Raw genomic sequence first — 22,870 nt, forward strand, 5'->3', positions numbered from 1 at the left:
CAAGAAAATGTCAAATTGAGGAAAATATTGTAACATTTTGCTATGTTGGAACCGTCATGATTGAAGGTACAATGTGGGAAAATGTAAAATCCATGAACCTATTATTGTGTTTATGCATATATTCAATATTAAAGGAGTCTATTTTGATCCAACTAAAGCAGTTGATAAATAGTAAAGTGGCTAATGTGAAGACATGTGCTGTACAAATTTTCTAATCCACCTGGGTTCTTATCAGGTGCAGGTAGAGAAAAAAATTACAAATGGTTTATAATAGGTAAGTGGTTTAAAATTGTTTCTGAAATGTTCACTCGATAACAATGAAGGAGGAATTTACTGGCCACAATTTCCTGGCACTGTTAGGTGTTCTCAGTGTTTGAACGGCTTGCCTATTTTAATCCATGTGTAGTGCTTATTCCTTACCCAAGTAGGTTCGTAAATGTGGATCTTCGATAAAGGTGTTTCTTTTGTTGTTCTTGCCTATAAAATATCTCTAATTATTAATGCATTCAAGAATATTGCTGAGAGCTCAGAACGTAAAGGTAGGGCTGAACTGATTCCATTACCACTGAGCTAGTATTGCCAGTTCTTGCTGATTTGAAATGAAAATTGTAACGTTTAAAAATAGTTCAGAATGTAACTTTTAATATATAAAATTTTCATTCAAACTGTACTACATCAATCTACCAATTTTGCTGTAAAATTTTCATAATTTCAAGAGAGAAATATTTAATCATATATCAATTTTTCCCCACCATGTTTTTGCTTTCAAGATATCTAGACATGCAAAAGTGTTACATAGAATTTTTGATGACTGTGGAAAATTATTGACTGGCATCGGTGATTAAATTCCAGCCAATAGCAGTGGAATTGCTGATATAAATGCATGGGTAGTGTTGGTATTGGCTCAGTCCTAACTATAACCTTTTCCTACCACTTAATACAAATAGACTTAACTTTTAGCCTGCGATACACTGTTCTTTGTTAATTATCTGATCACATGCTTTACTTTTCCCCTCCTTTCTTTCCAGAGAACAGATGCTGATAAAGAAAATAAAGAAGTGGTGGACACAGGCGGGGTCGGAGGGTCTGGGTGTGAAGTCACACCCAAGATTTTAGTGGAATGTGTCATCACCATATGCTCAGGTTCCAACTTAGTGCCAGATGATTGCAAGTTGCTTGCCTTCGATAGCATGTTATGCAGCCACCATCCTGCAATTGGTAATAAGTTGTTTTTTTTTACTAAGCTTGTATCGATTTTGCAAATGTATGTTCGAGAGTAATTTGAAAATATTGGGCCTAATGTACTTTTACTGAAAAGATTCCTACATGCTATATTGGAGACTTCGTACAGTGGAGCTCCTATTTTACAGTTTTCAGGTGCTTTTAAATAAAAAAGTAAGCGAGGGGTGTAACTCGAGTGTTGGCAAGAAATGACCTCACAACAATTTGTTTGGTGAGTGTAATATATTAAAAAGAATTTAGCGATGGGAATAAAGTAATATCATGAATTTCTAAGGACATAGAAATCGATTTCAAACAAAACCGCATGGAAAAATGAGCCACAACTTTATTAGAATGAACTATACCTCACACCTTTCAAAAACAAAAACAAAAGAAATGAATGTAAACGTGTGGTATTTCACATTTTGTGTTTCCGTCAAAAATGAAATGTGCATTCCTCTACTTATGTTTTGTTCAAGTTAGATAAATCTGATATATTGTCAACACTACCTACACATGGAGTTTAGACAATGTACATTGATTTTTTGGCTAAATTTACACTTAATAAATGCAGAGTTATTCTAGATGTAAATTTGTTTCGACATCTTCATTTATTACCTATGTGAAATTTCGAAAATGCAACAACCTCTGCCCGGGAACTAACAAAGAAGTGATGTGCTACCATCTCCGCTCCAGATGCCGTACCCTTAGTGAATGAAAGCAACGAGAGCCTTGGAAATTAATCGGAAATAACTGTCCAATTGTGCAACATGGAAACGCCAAATTTCACATAGGTAATACTTAAACCACATTTACCACATCTATCGTGAATTCATGTCTTCATTTATGTTTGTTATTTCATTATTTCAGTGGTTGCCATTCCAGACATGTGGCTGAAAGTTTTAAAACAGTTGAAAATAGAGCCAGAAGACTTTCTCAATGATTTTGAAGAGAAAATTGTCCATTTGCTTGTTAAAAACTTTGAAGCAAGTCAGGTTAGTGTGTAGAAGTTCATTGGTTTAGATTATATTCATTTTGGGTGAATTTTTCTAATGGCTTTCTTCAGTAAGACTGATCTTTGAAGTTTACTGTATAACATTGGTCCCTCCAGTAGTAAACCACCAGTCCAATTTTTTGAGGGAAACACCATGGTAAAATTGTGTGTGTGCTGCATTTAATGTCATGCTGCCTGAACTTATATTATTTGATAAAAACTGGTAAGGTATTTACGCAGGGTTTTCTGCATTATGAAGCCTTGTCCGTTGAAATATTTTTATAAACCCTTGATTGCCATTTCAATCCAAGCAGGAAGAATTTTAATAAATGTCTCAAGTCGGTCACTATTTTTAAAGAATGCTAATTTTGGGGTCTAAAAGGGGATAAAAAAAAAAAAAAACATTGTAGAATCATCGAGCAACATATAGTGACATAAAATCTTAGCAACAATGGCAGTATAGAATATTGTACACAGATGCAGAAATATGCTCAAGTACTCTTGTTTTACACTGCAGAGATGTGACATGCTGGGTAAGCCTGCATTCAATTGGTCAGTCTTCACGAGATTCACGTTGCTTGATTATGAAAGCACAAATCTCCCGGAGACTTTTGAGGCCACCAACTTCCAAGTCCTAATCGTGATTATTGGTTTGTTTTGTAATTGCTGAAATACCTTGTGAATGCCTGTTTTTTTTTCTTTACAGAGTATAGAGAACGCCATCCAAACAATATCAAAACTGGAGCCGAGCATAATACTGCCAGAAGTTGTTGCCCAGATCCAGGAAAATCTCAACAGCCCAGAGATCCTTAACATCACCAGGGACGAGTACTTTACGTACCTAACTCCAGAGGGTGAACTATACGATAAAAGTATTTTGTCAGGGTAAGTGTTATGAAACTTTGTAATCTTATTTACTGAGAGCAGAATGACAAATGCAGTACCCTCCAACTGGCAATTAAAATATAACTAGAGCCATGCATATTTCGTTTTTGACGAAAACACAAAATGTGAAATAACACATTGTAATGCTAATTTTTCATGTTTCTGAAAGGTGTGAGGTGCATTTTCCTACCCTGTTTTGTCACGAAATGATGCGAAATGAACTGCAAAATGCGAAATAGACTCTTAAACACGAAATTTACCATTTATATACCGACGCGACACTTTCTGAAGTCAGAATTATCCTGTGAGTTATGCAATGCACAGAAAATTGATTAATTCTGCTGCAAACATTTGAGAAGCAAAAATGGACCTCTTTATACAGGAATAAACTTAATATTCTGGTAATGATTTAATTAATGTGTTTAGGGTTTATTTTGTGTAATAGTGCAGTTTTAAAATCAAATTTAGGATTACATTCACATTTTTAAAACCAAAATGTTATTTTATATGCTGCTTTTCACCACTAGAACAGCAAAATTTCATTTTATTTACCACTTTTGAACCCGAAATAGTCTGTTTTTGTACAGAAATTTTGCTTTTTTATTTACCAAAAATATGTCATGATGGAATATAACTAATCCATCAGGACATAGACTTTTCGTTGTCTTGTTTCTCAATGTACGTTGTTATTTTCCCCAAATTTAACATTTTTATTTCAGCAAACTTTTCTGCCAAGTACACCTAAAATTATACGTTCATTGTGTTTTTAAACTATGAAGGTAACAGTCTATGCCTGTTCGTGACAGTGTCACATTTTCGAAGCTATTTTTGTATTCCATTATTCCTTTTGCGACAAATAACAGTATTGAGTCCTGTTGTTTGAAATGATCTATGCCAGAGCCACACCACTTTGATTCCTAATGCACGACAAATTCCAATCCCATAAGTACAGGGAGGTTATTTCAGTCGTTCACCGCCAGCGTGTCGGCCGTTCGGCGGACTCTTCATGCAACAGGTCCCGGCAAATTGCGTTCAGGAAGTCCGTAACAGAAACCGCTTGTTTTGTAATGTTTCCACTTTTCACAATTACAGTTACAATTACAATTGAAATAAGCACGTACCTTGTCGCAAGGATGCTGTGTGTGTGTGGAAAAGGTGTCCTCCCAAATACAAATATTTCTGGCACCTTATTTCTGACAGAAAATCTTAGATTAGACATCGTTACTTTATCGTCAGTTGTCAGAAAGGGAAGACAGCATCCCGGCGCATAAAGCAAACCGAAAGCGTAAAATGATATTTAAAAGTAATAATAATGATGATCACTAACCTCCTGTGTTATAAGAGATGTTGAAAATGACCTCCTTTAACAGCAATACAACACGTTTCTTAGGTTCAAGAGATCCTGTCTATCGTAATTCCCTGACCACTTTTCTGCAAGAATTCGTTTTCACGTAATTATCGTACATAAAAACTCTCTGTTCAAGACTATATTTGTTTAACGACATAACTAATGAATGAATAACAATTAACACACAATAAAGCACTGGCCATGAGTAGCACATTACAATAACACAGTATAAGCAACACGTGTACTGATAAACGCAAACAGAAGTGAACATGAACGTACACTGACGTCTGGTAGCCGACAGTGTTGCTAACCATTTTTCGGCAATGTCCCTACAGACGTAGTCAAAATGTCCCTACAACTGACCAAATGTCCCTACGCCAAGTAAAGCGACTAAAAAAATTATCACCTCATGAGCATGCAAAACAGAAGATAAAATATACACATTTACTTACCAAATCTTTCTGCTCGGTGCTTCCACAATTAATGAAGGAGCGAATTTACATTTGCCTATCCTAACTTAACCTAACCGTACCTGGAAGCGGCCCCGGCGCCTACCCAGCGTCGAATAACATGGGTACCTGGAGGAAACCCTGGGGGGTAAAGGCAGTCAGGGGCGTGATGCTGATCACATCACCCCCACTCACGACCGGATGAAGAAAGTGTGGGGCGTTACCCTCACACCCCCTACACGCCTTCATGGCGTGGTGCTATGCACAGGGGAACACTTTACCTTTTTTGTACCTGAATGGTTCGTGGGGCTATCCGTCAATGGTTTGTTGGGCTACCCGTTTTTCGAGCCCAAATTTTAACTATGTTTGCCTTGCCTAACCTAACTTAACCTAACCTTACCGAGAATGCTCAGTGGGGCTATTCCTGAATGGTTTTGCGGTAATTGTGATTACGAACCGATAAAAAATATTTTTTCCGTAGCACTTTAACATCATCGAAGATGCCATTTTAGTATCCTGCAATTTTATGATTGATGTAATGTTGCCAAATTTACCTGTAATCAAATCAGTTCTTCTACATCGTGATTGTCGCTGTCACATGTAAGCACGTTCTTTGGGCAATATACTGAAATGAATAAGTTTATTAATTAGCCCTCCTGCACACTCCACCTAACAATCTGTATAACATTAACAACTTTTTTACTGTTCTCTTCCGCTATTCTTACACAATCCATGCTCTCCAAGTATGAAATCAACAGTGTGGCAACGCTGTAGACAGCGTAACTAATTGTAATTTGTTCATATCAACAAATATGGCTACCATACTTGTATACGGAGAATCATTGCGAGAATTGAAATGCTTATTTTACAACTTCTACACGTTAATTAACATTTTTCCCCCTCACCCCAACATGTTAACTTGAGATAAATCATCACGAATAATTATTTCGTGAGTATAAGACGTAGCATAGAAATTACAGAAGGGTCCGGTATTGTAAATTCTTGCCTTAATGAATAATAGGGGTGTGCGGGACAGAATTTTTTGGGTCGGGACGGGATCGGGACGGTAATTTTTTTAAATCCCGACATTCGGGACTGAAAAATTTGCAATTTCCCGACCAAGTCGGAAAATTTTCGGGACGGGAAATGTTCGAAATTTCCCGAAGCACTGGAAATCTCGAATTTTACAAGTCATTTTCACTTTAAGTGATTGTTTTTGCATTTCTAGAATAAAAACTTACAATTTTCGATAAGTTCCAGAAACTTACAAGGCAGAAAACGTCGAGAATTAACGACTTTTTAAAGTAAAGGATCCCGCACACCCCTAATGAATAACGTTGAGTCGTTTACTGTTGATTATGTTATTTGAAGTCATACATGCTGCTGCTGTGCAGAGATAGATGTTGGTTGGTGATGCTGTATTTCCTGCAGTCTTTAACAATTCTGGTCCATTTTATTTCCCTTTTTTGTTTTTGTATCACTTAACATTGAAAATATTCTTTCCGTTTCCGCTTTAGAATGTGGCAATGTTAGCACTATTTTCGCGAGAGTGGAAATGTTTTCAAAAAGGAACTTGCCTTGAAAGTTTTTGGTAACCGATAACATGTTCCAAAATTCTGATGGAGATTTGTTAGTTAGTTCTTTTTTCTCCTCTTCGCTAAAGTATCCAGATAAACTAATTCATAAAATGTCATTTACCAAGATTGAAAAAAGTACCTACATTTTCCCTCATTTGGCAAAATCTGTCCCTACGTTCCTACGCGGGCGAAATTTAGTGAAAAGTCCCTATGCTTAGGGACATGTCCCTACGGTTGGCATCACTGCCGACACGTGCAGTATGAAGCACCCTCTCGCGGCTGACAACTCACCCAACCCCCGATAAGCTGCCGGCGCTGTCGCGACAACTGAGGATAAAGTAGCGATGACTAATCTAAGATTAGATGTCAGAAATAAGGTGCCAGAAATATTTGTATTTGGGAGGACACCTTTTCCACACACACACAGCATCCTTGCGACAAGGTACGTGCTTATTTCAATTGTAATTGTAACTGTAATTGTGAAAAGTGGAAACATTACAAAACAAGCGGTTTCTGTTACGGACTTCCTGAACGCAATTTGCCGGGACCTGTTGCATGAAGAGTCCGCCGAACGGCCGACACGCTGGCGGTGAACGACTGAAATAACCTCCCTGTATGTGTGCTCTTAATCTCCACCAGAACCATTTCCATCTTAATCATTAACACGAAATGTTCTGATATAAGCTGAAAATCATGGGAAACATCCATTTACACATAGTTTCATATAGCTGTCAGAGTATTCCATGTATAACTTTCATGATAGTTTTCTTTTTGGGATAAAATTTTGGAAAACATGCACTTTATACACTGTATATATGTTTTTTGTTTTTTTTTTTTGTTTTTTTTGCCTAGAACACAAGAATGTTGGGTTTTCATGATATTTTTCATTTCTTAAGCACAAAATGTGTTGAAATTCATAAAGAAGACAACAATTTACATTTAATGTGAAATGTACGTTATTTTTTAAGATTTTTAATGTATGAAAATTTGTACAGAACTTGTCACTGGACATACATAAACATTTTCCAGTGTTATTGTGATTGGAAAATCAAGATCTCTGTTAATCAGGAACATTGGAAACTAAGCTTCCATAAACACACACACATATGCAAACATGCTGAAATTACAGTCAGTGTTATATTTGTGCCATGTTAAAATATTAGATATGGTATTGACAAGAAGCTGTGAGAACATTGGCTTCCGCATTAATATCAGTTCACAGTTGTAGAAGTTAGGCTCAAGAAAAGTTTTTTACATGCTTATCACAGAAGATAACAAATGAATGATTTTCTAAAATTGAAGTATCCTGTTTAAGATAATTTCATCATCTTGATGATATTTGTTTCAGGAATCAAAGTAATGACTTGTTGAATACAAAGAATGTAAAGAGGGAAAGCAAAGCTTATTCTTACAAGGAGCAAATTGAAGAAATGAAGCTGAGGAGAGAACTGGAGGAAAAGAGGCGGAAGCAAGGGAAAAAGGTAGCACCAGAGCTGACACCGAAAGAGAAGGAAGCCATGAAGTTGCAGTTGGAAAAGGAAAGTGCTATTAGGTCCAGGCTAACAGAGGTGAGTTCGATTTATATGTTCATTTGCTTCTTTTTTTCTCTCTCTCTTCTCTATCTTTGCATCAAGTTTGTTTCAATTACGTTATGTTTGCGAGTTTGAGACATGACAAAGTTTTTTACCCAAATTAAGTTTAATGAGTTGCAAGTTCATTGTTTATAAGTGATTGGAAATATATCACAAACTAAAGAATTTAAGTCTCACCTTGGCTTCACCAGGTTATCTGCAACAATTCACCCTTTGGAATAAAATGGATAAACACAGACATACATAAGTTGTGAACTGTGATGAAACCATGAAGTGGCCAGTTATTAGATACTTGGTAAGAGATGCGACAATCTCAGTTTAATTCTTACTGAAGGTAAAATTTTCACTGTCACAGGGACTGAGCTTGTGCCATGTTGAAATAAGATAGATATAAAATCCATTAATATTACTGATTGTGACTATTCCCAATACTTAATCGTTGTAATTAATTGAAAATAGTTTGAGAGTGACATCTGTAGCCTAGAACATTCAGTGATTGACTCATGCTCTTTCCACCTAAGTTTCAGGTTCCTGATTTTGGCATATATGTTCCTTTGTCGGTGTCCCCTTCATCAGTATCATGTAATCCTCATTCATACCCGAAAAGTGAAACAAGATATGAAAAATAGAAACATTTCAAAGTTCTTTGTAAGCTATTTTTAATACAGGGTGCAGCAGGGAAACCTCCCACATTTCAAAAACAATATAGACAAGAGGAATGCTATTCAGTGTTCAACGCCCCCCTCCTAAAATACATTTTACAACAGTGCACCAAACAGTAACACGTGGACTGTGTGGAGGTGTTTCATGAGCTAGGAAGGATTCGTGTGAAAAGCAATCGCAGATTCATTATTTTGGATAAATGGTTCAACAACCAACTCTTGATGTGCACCAGTCCAAGCCTATGTGTCAACTGAAATGGTAAGGCACACGCTACCAGAACACCACCATTAATCCCCTCTCCCACTCCTCCAGCACCGGCACGACGACTGTGAAATGTGGGACATTTTTCTGCAGCACCGTGTAGCTGTTTAGTAAGACTGTTCTGTTGCTTACACCACTGTTGTTCCATTTCTTTTAGCTGAATTCGAGGCTGGTGTCAGTTGTATCTATGGTAAATGCTGTTGCTGAAGGAAATGGAAATGCACTGTCGCCTTATTTCAGAGACATCCTTCCTTCCATTCTGAAAAATGTGCAGTCACCACTTGCAGCTCCTTACCTTACAAATCTCTTCCTACAGCTTAGGAAGTGCACCTTCTCACGTGGGAAGAATGATTACTATGGTAAGTAGGGGCTATTGTTTTGTAATATACCTTCTTGTGGAATTGTTCTTGTAAGTGAATGTTTACAGGGTTTGTCCAATAAGTATCAGGACTGAAGTCATAAAAAGAAATTTATTGAAGATATATGTACAGTGTGTTAATATTCTTCAAAATATGACCCTCCTGCATCAATACACAGCTGCCAGCACTTTTTCCACTCTTCGTACGCCCCCTGGAAGTCTGCAACCGCAAGGCTGTTCAGGCACCCCGTCGAAGCCGCTTTGACTGCCTCAATCATCCCGAAACGATGTCCTTTCAGGGTCCTTTTAATCCGAGGAAACAAAAAGAAGTCTGGGGGGGGAGCCATATCTGGACTGTAGGTTATTTTGCACAACGTTTGGGCAGTGCCTCCCTCACAATTAACGACGTGTGACTGGGTGCCTTGTCGTGATGCAGCAACCAGGTATCAGCGATCTTCCTTCGGATGCGACGGACCCTAATCATCATCAGTCACAATTGAATGCACAGTGGATTTCAGTACATTTAACTCCTGTGCTATCAAACAAACACTTCACCAGCGATCACTGTACAGAAGTTCACGCACTTTGACCACATTTTCAGCTTTTCGGATCGATGTCGGACGTCCAGGGTGTTGTTCGTTTTAGACATCTTCCCGGCCATCTTTTTTTTTTATGCCACTCAAAAATACGCGTTCTGGACATGCTTTCGTCCTTGTAAGCCTCACGGGTCATTTCAAAAGTCTCCGTAGCAGATTTGTTGAGTTTAACGCAAAATTTGAAGGCACAACACTCGATGGTTCGCTGCATCTTGGCTCTCGACACGAGTACTAAACACACTTTCACTTCAGGCACGACCTACACACTCCAAAGGCTCGGAGGCAACTGAGCTGGGGTTTCTAGCTCCAGTGACATCCTGCAAGACTGATCCCACCCATAGAGACCACCCTCCACCCCTTCCCATTGGCCGGACAAAATCAATCCTGATACTTATTGGACAAACCCTGTATTAGCTGGAATATTGAGATCTACAAGAACACCACCACAATAAGTTATGTTGCAAATTTGTTTTATAATGTACTAGTGATAATGTGGTAACATGGATAATGCATAGCTAGGGACATTGAATTTTTGCAATGCATGAAAATTCGAAATGTGAAGAAACGAATTTTTAACATTCTACAAATAACTACATCCCCAAATGATGAAATATGGATGAGTTTTATTTGCAAAGTAATGCGAAATGTATGTAATATTATTGAATTAAGTAGGAAACTTGCAAGAACTGGCAATTCAGGCTGTGTTTGAACTTCCAATTTGTGACGAAACAATTGCCTAAAGTTATCTACCACTTGTGGTTGAAGAACATTTTGTCTTCGATCACATCAGGAAGAGACTGCAAATTTTGATTCCTCATACACATAACCTTGGTTTGTAAAGTTCGCACATTGCCATGCTTGACAGTTTACGAAGTTTAGTTTTCCTCCTAATCTCTTCATGGCTGTCGGTTACATGGACTTTGCGAGCTGTATCAAAAATTTCAATATTAGTCTGTACCTGCACAGCAAGATAAGAACTTTGAGAATGAATCACACTCCCAAAAGGCCAAAAAGTAAACAAACTGCTGCTCTCAGTCCGACACCTTTTAGGTCAGCTGCATAGCAACTGAGCGGACGCAAACAGTACTCTGTCAGCACCTGCAAACTGGTGCAGGTGTGGCAGCTGACAAGTTATTCAATTTTTTCTCTTGGAAACAGTACGATCGTTTTGCTTTTTGTATGGGAAGTCAATGCCAGTAACATTCTTGTGAGTCACAGTTGTTGCCACTTTCAGGTGAATGTGAAAAAGGTGGTAAAAACTATAAACCACAGTGTCTCGCTGTGCGTTAAGTAAAATTTATTGATTTTTAAAAAGGAGCAATTACAGTTGTAATCTGAATACACCCTTCCCCAGTCGCAAATAGCCCATGGAGTGCCAAGACTTGCAACGCATTTTTTTGATGGGCAATGCATAGTCAGAGCATTGGGTCTCATCGCTACAGACACTGATTTCAAGGTTTGCGAGAGTTTCTATTGATCAGGAATGCAAACCTGGTAGCAGCTGAGGAGTCTTTCCACTTCCAGAGGTGTAAGGGCCGATCCTTTTTTCAAGACTCCCAAATGCCAACTTCACATTCACGTACTACACCCTGGACTGCATTGTGCAGACCAATAAGGCTCTGACATCTGCATCCATGGCCAGGATAATCCTCTATGGGATTGTGTTGTGTGATTGTCCCTTCATCTAGTTTATCTCCTGCATCATTCATCCTCATCTACGCAATTAGCCAGAAGTAGCAGAAATGTGAAGTAAAATCAATCGATCAATCAATCTTTCCACTTCCACTGTGGATTTTTTGTGTTGAGCTTGTGAGGTGACAGGCTACTGCTCCGGTGAATGAACTCCATGCTCCAGAGATGTTAGAAAATTGATTGTGTTCATCTCACTCTCCTTGTACACAATCCCATGTAATCTATAGAGATGTTAACTTTTCAGTAGGTTATAATTTTGTTGTGATAAGTCCAAAGTGGAGTAAAAATCTATGTGAAATATTTGTTGAAATAAATTAACTTTGATGAACTTAACTTTTCGTTCCAGGTTTGCTTGTTGCTCACGTAACTCTAAGGCTACTGAAACCACAATGCGACCTTGATGTAGCATGGGAAGATGAGGATTTGACAGATGCAGTAGGAAGGACCATGTGTCTCCTCCATAAAGTCACCGTGAAACCAAAGAAAACTACTACTTCTGTGGTTAACAATATGAGCATCAGAGAGGAGCCTTCCCATTTCAATGCTCCAGCTTTCTGTTACATTTTCCCCTTCATCCGAGCAGCCACCCTCGAGAATGTTGGGATGAACGATGCTCTAGTCAGTCTTGGTTTGCAGGTTGTTTCGGAACATGCCCAGATGCGGGGCTCTTCAGACGATGATCTGTATCATCCTAAATTATTGCCTCGGAAAGAGATGTTTGAAATGCTACTGGAAATCATAAGTAAGTTGTTTATTACTTTATTTAATGATATTGGAATTAGAAGTTACTTTAGTGTTCAAGACAATAACAGTATGCATCCTGTGCTAGAATGCATAAAATGCAGGATTCACATCAGAACCTGATGTTTTTTTATTTAACCTTTTCATCCCAAAGAAATTAATGGTTCTGCAGTTTCGATAATTCCAAAAGCTAGAGTTGTATGTGAGAGGTCACACGACATAAAATTTGAGTAAAGTTTCCCCCTTAAGGGGAGGAGATACAGTTGTGCACCAATTGTGCATTTATTTCAATATCGCCCGAATGGGCACTGCTACTAAAAAAGAAAACCTGGGTGTATCCAAGAGCATGAATTTCTCTCCATGTTACAAGTGGAAGCATTTTTTTATGTTGATTATTAAGCTGGACACGATGTTTGAAAAATATGATAAGTATTTTCGGAATCCCATGTATTCCTTATGGGGAATCAACTTCAACATCAAGTTACAGCTAATCAAATGGAAGTTCCGACTTTTCCACTGGTAAAATCCATCTTCAAACTGCTCTCTTCCCGTTCACATCTTTTTCTATTCCATCGGAAGTTTCATATTCACAAGAGAACGAATCAAATCATACTCCCATATGCTCAATGCTTTTCTCCTTTCCTCCTTGCAGTATTGCCAAACCTGATGCACATAAAAGAACTAAATTTCACCTTAAATGGAGTTAAAACGTACTTTCAAGGGGCTAGATTTACGAAGGCTGGAAAAAGTGCCTCCTAGGGTAATGTTAGTTGTGAAAGTGGTGGGAGCACTGCTATTATCGTTAACTCTAAATTGATGACAGTTTATTCTGTTTTCAACATCTAGATCCGGAGGCATTGCCCATCTCAATAATCCACCGATGGTTGTATGAAATCAAAAATAAAGAATTTCCTGATGGCAATATTATGTCAATTTCACGTTAAACACTGCGCTATAAAGAAGTATCTGGGGAGATAAGAGGGAGTGGGGCGACGCAGCCAATATAACAATATCACTTCACGTTCAAAATGTATAATTATGACAAAAGTTGGTCCATGTCGAACGGAACCAGTGATGGCATCATAGTGGGGCACCGGGTTGGGTGTCCCAGTTCACAACCGAACGAGTGCACTAAAGAGCCAGATCTGGCTCCAAGAGAGCTAAGTTGGCACACTGCCACGGGCGGAAGAGCTTGGAAAGAGTCCCGTGGAGACTGTATCGCATGCCCTTAACTTTGAAATCTTATCTTAAGCGAGGTCTGTAAAGTTAATAACTATGAATTTTAGTACACTAACTGCATGAAATGTAAAAAATCATGGAAAACAGTTGTGCTGGATATTCACTAATCTTGTGGATCAAATAGTAAAGTCTCCTCATTTATATAATAATAATAAAATTTGTAATAAAATTGATTAATTTTTATTAGTTTATATTATTTATTATTGTAAAATAAATATATTGATGGTAATAACAATAATTATTATTATTTCTACTAATCAAGTTTTGCCAATGATCTGAAATCCCCCCCAACAAAAATTTCTGGTGACACCCATGCTGAGCACCATAAGTGGTCAGTTTTTGATATTTCCACTAATGTTCCCAGGGTTCAGCTTGGGCATGGTTATTTGTGAGTGTATTTTCAAGAAATTAATCAAATCATCACTTATCCTCATCATTGCAATTAGCCAAAAGTTTCACAAAAGCAATGTAAAATTACAAACATACGAAGTTCAAAAAGTATAAATACAAAATCAATCACTGATACTGGCTAAGGCCGAGCCGCTATCAATGCCAATGCATCAGTATCAGCCGATTCCACTGGTATTGGTGTTGGAAAGTATTTGTTAGAATTTGTCTACCTATACCAGCTGATACTTCTCTGGTGTTTTGGTCTTTATGGGGTCTGCAAAAATGCCACAAGTTGTTTACAAAAATCTCAATCAAATGTAAATTGTTGCAGTATAATCGATCTAGTGACCTCTCAATATATCAGAAAGTAGCAAGTACGAGGGTCATTCAGGAAATAAAGACCGTTTGGTTATACAAAATGAAAAACACAATATTTATTGGAAAGAAACAATTCTGTTACATACCTGAAGACTTCTTCACTTCTCTACATAATCACTTCCTACATTTAAACATTTGTCGTATCAAGCACGAGCTTCAGATTTCCCATGTTATATACTCTTCTGCCGCCAGTTCATTAAGCCAGGTGGTCACTGCATTCTCCAACTCTTCATCACTTCCAAAACGTTTACCACCCAGAAACTCTTTCAGCTTAGGGAAAAGGTGGAAATCGCTAGGAGCAAGGTCCGGACTATAGGGTGGATGATCAAAAATTTCCCATCCGAATTGATCCAGCAATTCTTGAGTTGCACCAGCAGTGTGAGGGTGGGCATTGTTGTGCAGAAGCACAATTCCTCCAGAAAGCATTCCTCGCCTCCTGTTTTGGATGGCTCGCCGTAGTTTTCTTAGTCTCACAATAACGATTTGCATTGATCGTAGTGCCTTTTGGCGGAAATACGCGAGCGGTCTTTTGTTTGAATGCAGTGACCACCTGGCTTAATGAACTGGCGGCAGAAGAGTATAACATGGGAATTCTGAAGCTCGTGCCCAGATACGACAGATGTTTAAATGTAGGATGTGATTATGTAGAGAAGTGAAGGAAGCTTCAGGTATGTAACAGAATTGTTTTTTTCCAATAAATATTGTGTTTTTCATTTTGTATAACCAAACGGTGTTTATTTTCTGGATGACCCTGATATTAATATTTGAAACTTTCTAGAATTGAAGACCCACAAAATGCTAATTTAAAGTGACATGAATTATACTGATTCGCCAGCCTGTCTATGGCAGTAAAACAATTGAATGTCAACAGTCAACAATATATAGGCATATCTGTAAAATTACCGATAATTTTTCCCAATCTGATATATCTACAAATTAGGGATGGGCCGATATGAAATTTTGGCCGATACCGATAAAGTACCGATACAAAAGTTACCGATACCGATAACCGATATTCTACCGATCCGATATTAAATTAGAAATGGTCCATGAAGAACCTGAAATGTTCATTGATCTCCTTAATAAATATGTGTTTCGAGGTGACTGCAGTGTAAAATAAGTTGAATATTTAGACGATTACTTTTTTAAAAAGTAGGGCATCAAGATTATCCATAAAAATTACAACAAAATGGCAGAATTTTACACTAAATTATAAGATATTTATCGATATAGCGGATCGGTAAAATAATCTATAATTTTACCGATACACCGATATGCGTATATCGGCCGATACCGATAGAGTACCGATTAATCGGTCCCATCCCTTCTACAAATATCTTACAATTTTGTGCAATTTTGTAATAATTTTTATGGATATAAAAATATATAATATATATACACATAATATCCATTGTGTACTTTTTTAAAAATAAATGTCTTAATGTGCAGCTGCTTCTTCTGCATTGCAAAACTTGGTTCAACTGGTAGCATACATTTATTTTGGAGGTTGATGACCCAATTGGAATGTCATATCTGATTGGTATTATATCAGTTATCGGTATTGGTAAATTTTATATCAGCGATTTATCGGTATCTGACAAATTTTCATATTGGCCCATTCCTAATAACTAGTCTTGATTGGTACACCCGGGGTGTAAGGGGTGCCCCTTTGCAAAGGCAGCCAAATGTCTACACCTCTCCCATTAGTACACCCTGGACTGTATTTTGCAGACTAACGAGGCTCCGGCGTGTGAACTCGCAGCCAGTATTATCCTCTGTGGGACTCATTTTGCGTCATCCATATATGTTTCTGATTGTCCTTTTATCCATTTTTATCTTATCATTCATTCTCATCTTTGCAATTAGAGAAAAGTGGCAGAAAAGTGAAGTAAAGTAAACAGATATCACTCATGACCAATACATACTACTTTCTATGGGAATGAAAGAAATGAAAGTGAGCACATGAACCTTCCTTATTCACTTTCAATTGTTTCTTTCTCAGACGAACACAACTGATATATCTTGAACCTTCAAGCTGACCTCTGTATTGGAGTGGTTAACACAGCATACTACAGCACCATATGCACTCGCTTCAAATCCAAGACTTGTTGAATGTGTTCTTTCTGAGTATCACTTCATCATATCATCACTCATCCTCATCTTCGTCATTAGCCAAAAGTGGCAGGAAACCAAGTAAAATAAACTAAATCAATCAATCCAACGTTCTAGAACTCAAATCAACCAAAGATAAACATGTAAAATTGGTGTACAGAGAGACCCATAGAGTAACACATTTGTAAAATATTCCCAACTGGACTATTTATTGGTCTGTCTGTGAGTCACTCGCACTTGCATATCAATGGAATTATTTGCATGTTCGTTAAGAAATATTTTTTCTCTGTAGGTCTTACAGGTGGGCGTATCCAGCAGCAAGTAGGAACTGTTCTCTATGATGTCGCCAGCTCTGGATCTGGGGAAGAAGGATGTACTGAAGCCAGCAGTGAGGAAATAGATTGCTTACTGGCATCACTCCAGTCTCCATCTTCAGTTGTTAGAGATGCTGCACTAAGGGTACGTGTTACATCTTAAGAGCTTTAGGTTATGTTAATCACCCCCACGAACAAAAGAATATTGAAGATTCAAATTAAGCCCAAACTTGTATGTACGCAGCACAAGCACCACAGAGAATTATACTGCTGTGAGTCCAGGGGCCTGCTGAAATAAGTACGAGCAAGCGAGAGTAGTTCCATGCAGTAGTTTAAAAAAGTACACAATGGATATTATTTTTTGTTCTCCGATATTTCATTGAATTTAAATTATTTAAGTAGTTTAAGTAGAATAATTGGCACCCAATGTGGAGCACAAACCCATGACTATGAAAATAACTTTCATGCTTTACCAACTGAGTTAGTATCAGTATTTCAAAGTACATCATTTGTATGGCATTTGTGTATTCTTTGTTTTCCCTAGTATGGGTATTAACACAAAATGTGTGTGTGTGTAAATAGATACAGTATAGAGAGGGAGGGGTGTGGGCATGTATTTTTCTAATGGCAGGGAAGTAGCTTTTTTTTAAGTGGCCCAGGGTTGGTATTGAGATCGGTGGGCTGGTCACTATTGTGCAGCTCTGTTTTAATAGTCTCTCCAATGTGGATCTAACTTGCATGCTTTATTTGTGGCCTTGATTGGTGAGGTGGCAAGTGTGGCCTATTCTTGTCCTTCCAAATTGGTGGTCTGCATCGTGCTCCTTGAGCCTATCTTCCAGCCTGCGCTTGGTCATATCCACATACATTTGCTGCCACAGGTGCAGAAGATCACATCACATTTGGGTTGGTGTAATAGCGCTTGAAGCAGGTCATGTAGGATGCTATGGATGGAGGGGGTTGGTCAGCTATTTTGAAATTGTGTCTTGTTAGAACTTTCTGTGTTTTGTTGGTTTGGCGAGGGTGCTAGGGAGGCCTATCCATTTGCAATTTCTTGAATCATTGTTGCATGTGGCACTGGTTGAGTCCAGGAAGTGGAGAAGTTGCTGTCTATTGAAGCCATTACTGTTGCCTAGGGAGATAATGTGGCTGATTTCTGTCTTCAGGTTCAGAGGTTAGGTTGATGGCCCTCTTGAAGTTGCTTCATAAATTTGTAGTCCTACTGTGTGAACATTAAAAAAAAAAGGACCAGAAGAACAAATAAAATCATAAGTTGAAGAAGGTTACATTTTCAACTTAAGACAAAGATGGCAACACTTAATTTGATGAAAATTAAAAATCCCAATGGTTATGCTGATGTTTTTTTTATATTCTTTCAGGGTCTTGCAGCCATGGTAGACACTCTGCCAACATTTGAGGACAGATATGAACAAGCCTTGAAATTAACACACAGGATTTGGGTTGCCCGATTTGACGTATGTGATGAAAACAGGTTAGCTTCTATTTTGATACGTATTAATTTTTCTCCTCGCAGCATATCTAATGGTTACCAGTGGATTAAATCTTTTAAAAATTCGTAAAAGTGCAACCATATCCCTGGCTTGGACAAGGCTATTCAGTAATTTTCCCAACCCAGATCTCAGCTTCAACCAAACTCCTATCTCCACCAGAGATTTCCATATAACATTACATTCTCTAGATAAGGCATAATTACACCATATGCCATCATTCTCTGCTGGCCTCTGTGGTACAAAGCCAGAGGTTCCAAGTTCAAACTCTGGTTAAGACATGGATGTATCATTGTGTTTTTACAATAATTCATTTCATTAGTTCATCGTAGAAGTAGAAAAGTGATGTAAAATAACCAAAATAGAAAGCTATAATATTTTGTTAACTTCCTATGTAGAACAAATGTAAAATTAAGTCGAGGTCCATGAAAAAAACGTAAAATGTAGATTCCATGTTCGTTGCATGCATGTTGCTGTCTTTGTGATATGAGTGTATCGGTTTTGGTAATGACATATACAGTGTGTCCCACTCTAAGATAGCCCCAATTTTCTCCGTCTAATTTTATTAAAATTTAGAGGATTCCATTAACATTTTAACACTGTGCTCTGCAGTCCAGGAAGAAGGAAATATGCAACACTGTGGGATTAAATGTGGGGGGAGGGCAACAATGGTGCCAACTGCTCACACAAATTGAAAGAACCAAATCGAGAAAAACACGTGGTGTACCACTGTTGGTTCCAGACATTCATTGCTGCCAGGAATACTGGAGTGTCATTCCGCTTGTCTGATTATGTAAATTCTCGGAAGTTGTGTATCGGGGTAGTGAAAACCTGCATGCACAGCATGAGTAGCTGCTTCATCAACAGAAAGTCTTGTGTTCTATGCCATACTCCAGTAGAGTATAATGGGACCCATTTTGTTTGACACAACTGTGACGAGTGCTGTCTACATTGAAATGTTCCAGGCTTTTGTGAACCAATTTAGCAGTAAGGAACTCAACCTAAGCTTTTACCATCAGGATGAGGCGACATGCCACACCTCTGATGCAAGTGTGACTGAGATTGAATCATTGTTTTCTGACAAATCATTTCAAAAGGTATATGGACTTCAAAGTCACCAGACTTTTTCCTGTGAGCTCATCTCAGCCACACATGCTGCAGGATTTGGGGGAGAATATTTGCTGAGAGATCCAGGTGGGTCTCTCCTCAGCCTCTCATTGTCATCTTCAGGAATATGGAGCATCATGTTGAATTGTATTTGAATGTCCAAGGATACTTCCAGCACATGTTGTGATCACCCCACCCCCCTCCATTTCTTATTCAGCTAGGTCATATCAATGTTTAGTTTTATTATTGCCTGCCTTTTAATTTAAACAGACACTTTTCGGGTCTACCGTTGAGTGGGACACTGAACTTCTGTGGGTAAATTTAAAGTATATACATTTTTCCTTTCTTCAGGGATTTAGCCATAAAACTATGGGAATCTGCAGACCTTCAATTAGTCCCAGGCCTGTGGCACGATCTGCTAAGTGATGTAATCCACCCGGTTGATGTGATTCAGAAGGCTGGAGCAGAAGCTTTAGCAGAAATACTGAAAGAAGATCAAAATTTGGTTCCAGATGTGTTAGATCAGTTGTTGAATATCTACCATGACAAGCTTTTGGTATGTGCTTTAGACTGACTTAAAATTTTATTAACACTATATCTATGTTACTCTTGTGGCACTTTTCATTCTGGTATAGCATGTTGAAACATTTTAGTAAAACATTGCTAAGGATATCTAAGACAGTGGTTCTCAAACTGTGGTACACTTAACCCCAGGGGTACATGAACGACTTGAAGGGGCTACACGATCAGCTTGGAAGAGAAATGTTGAGAATACCCACACTGGTGTGTAGAAGTTACTTCATTGTTTCAGATTGCATAGTTTTAACTCTCAACTGGAAAATAAGGCTGATTTTGTCACTAACTCCTATCTTTATTTCATGTTTTGAAATAAAATACTCGTTCGAAATCTATAATAGACTAAATAGACTAAAAAGAAATCTATAATAGTCGAAGCTCTGCTTGAAAGTTTCAAGTGCACAACCAGACAACAAGGAATTGTGCATGACAAACTTATTTTTGTTCTTTACTTTTTTCAACAACTCTGGAAACAATATATAAAAATTAAAGTTTTTTATGTACTTCTTAGCATGCATGAGTGTCACATTTTTATTTTTGTAACTAATCATAAAGATTGTAAACATAGGAACACCCAATAAAATAATAAGCGTAGGATTCTAATGTTTATTTGATTACCATCTTTCCACATACAGTTGCAAATACATGCCTCCAACATAACAAAAAAAGCCCCACCAATCAGGCAGCCCCAAAAATTCCCCCAAACCTACTATTCGGAGAAAACCTAGGGTGGGGACACATTAGATGTATAGTTATGGCAAAGTGTACAGTGAGAAAAAGTTTGAGGACCACTGTTCTAAGAGATTTGAGAAGATGAACTTGTATATACGATAGATTAATTTTTTTCATGTTTTTTGTGACCAACTCTAGGATATATTTTTGTAGGGTATTTTTAATTAACACATTGAATCCCAAGGTATTTAAATTGGCAATAACTCAGAAACCCGGGCATTTTATGTGGTTTTCAACAATGTGAAACAATTTATTTTTTGGTCTTACTATACATTTGTTATACATCAAAATAAAGGTGATCTCTTTGCCTACACGATAAAAAAGAAACAATTAGAATCTCTGTATTCTTGCATGTGCTAGAAATGTTCAACATAGTCCTTGTTTTTCATATAATGAAAAAGTCCTTACTTCTAATACTAAACAGTGGTGGCGATTGGGTTCCAAAACTAGGGGGGGCAAGGTGCAAAAACTAGGGGGAGCAAGAGCAATTTACTTTTCTTTGGTACATAAGGTACATAGCATAGAACGAGGACAAAGTAAATAAGTGTTCCATTTCTTTTGATATTTCAAGTAAACTCATTGGTCAAGTGCATGGGCGCCCATGGGAGTTTTCTCAACGGGAGGTGGGGGGGGGGGGCCTTCTTAACTCCAAACATTCAAGTGATATTGCTCGTACTATGCACGTGCATGGGCACTGGCCAGCATGGGAGTCAATGTGTTAATTATTTTTCAGCAAATAATAATTATAATATTGTTTGTATAAAGATTCGTCTTTTCTTAGTAATATATCAAATTGTGTCAAGTTTTAGTCTAAAATCATCCAAAGACTCATTAATTAATACAAGACCATAATGTCATTTTATACTAAATATTTTAACAAGAGACCATTCTATCATTATTTTCTTAAAGTCCATACCTTCCATTTTTCATTTATGCATAATTTATAAACTGCTAAATTTTCTTTTTACACCCCTAAAGTGCAATTCCTCATGGATATATGCCATCACATGAAAAGTGGAAAATTCATGAAAAACTTTTAAAAATTGCATAAAACAAAATTTCTGGTATATTGTGATTATCTGGCATGAAAAATGTGTCTGATGTATACTTTTATCCACTGATAATCACCTTCTGGCAACAAATTTCAGCAATTGCTAAAACTATAGAGTCCGTAGTGATGAATAAACATGCTGCCAAAATGCATGTCCTTGGTTCAATACCTGGATAAGGCAAACCTGTTCCTTTGTGTTTGTTCTTTCATCCATTTTATATACACGTCATGACTAACTAAGCAAGTAGATGGATGGGAGTAAAATAACTAGGGCTTACCCAATGCGTTAGAGCAGATATGAAAATCGGGATGTGAGGGATGACCTTCCAAAAAGGTACCCAAAAGTCAAGCTCACTTTTGCATAATACTCCCCAGTAACTGTAATCTTTCAGGCCAAAGAAGTTTTGGAGTCACATCCTCTGTGGGACCTTGTGTTACCCTGTCTTTTGTTGATTTGTGTGCTGAGTGCCACTTCACTGCCTCAGCTTTTAGCATAGGAATGGGAATTTTTGCCCGAAGGCAGTTTTATTGCTTTTTGACTGTTTTATCTCCACATAATGAGTTTATTCATAATTGGGAAAAGAGGCGCTGAATGGTTTGTGTGTGACCACTGACGAACCAAAATGTGATTGCCTGTTGGGCCAAGATGGGTCTGCCTAATTTGTACGATGCACGCCAAAGAAAATGATAATACTTACTGCATGTCGCTTTATCACAAACCCATGCCTCTTGAGTGGAGGCCCATATTGTATTCCATAAGGTGATTCGACTCTGATGATTGCAAATGACACTCGCTGATAATAACGAAGATATATTGACTAAAACAAAAGATTACATGTATGTACAAACTTGCTGCAAGGCAACACGATGGACGGAATGAAATCACCACACACACTCGGCCATATTGTCTCGCGAACTGCTCTCTCTTTGTTCGAGAGTAAGCATAAAAACAAAACTGAAACCCCCTGACATCTATTTTTAACAATGTCAAACATTTGAATCATGATCTGAGACAGACACGGTAGTATATAAATATGGAGAAACTAGTACTCATTTTATCCAAGAAACTGTTTTTTCTTCTTTGTTCTA

General features: G+C 37.8%; 1 protein-coding gene across 1 annotated transcript in view; it reads left to right on the top strand.

The window, feature by feature from the left end:
- Positions 1-22,870, top strand: part of l(3)80Fj (lethal (3) 80Fj) — a 107,084-nt gene that overhangs the window by 24,388 nt on the left and 59,826 nt on the right. The window contains exons 12-20 of the mRNA XM_083128337.1: positions 1,029-1,218; positions 2,092-2,216; positions 2,922-3,100; positions 7,823-8,042; positions 9,148-9,349; positions 11,983-12,378; positions 16,789-16,955; positions 18,187-18,299; positions 19,774-19,978. Coding sequence (XP_082984463.1) covers positions 1,029-1,218; positions 2,092-2,216; positions 2,922-3,100; positions 7,823-8,042; positions 9,148-9,349; positions 11,983-12,378; positions 16,789-16,955; positions 18,187-18,299; positions 19,774-19,978 — 1,797 coding nt within the window. The remainder of the gene's footprint in view (positions 1-1,028; positions 1,219-2,091; positions 2,217-2,921; positions 3,101-7,822; positions 8,043-9,147; positions 9,350-11,982; positions 12,379-16,788; positions 16,956-18,186; positions 18,300-19,773; positions 19,979-22,870) is intronic.

Source organism: Lepisma saccharinum, chromosome 9 (assembly GCF_977018435.1).
Source record: "Lepisma saccharinum chromosome 9, izLepSacc3.1, whole genome shotgun sequence".
Classification (NCBI taxonomy): domain Eukaryota; kingdom Metazoa; phylum Arthropoda; class Insecta; order Zygentoma; family Lepismatidae; genus Lepisma; species Lepisma saccharinum.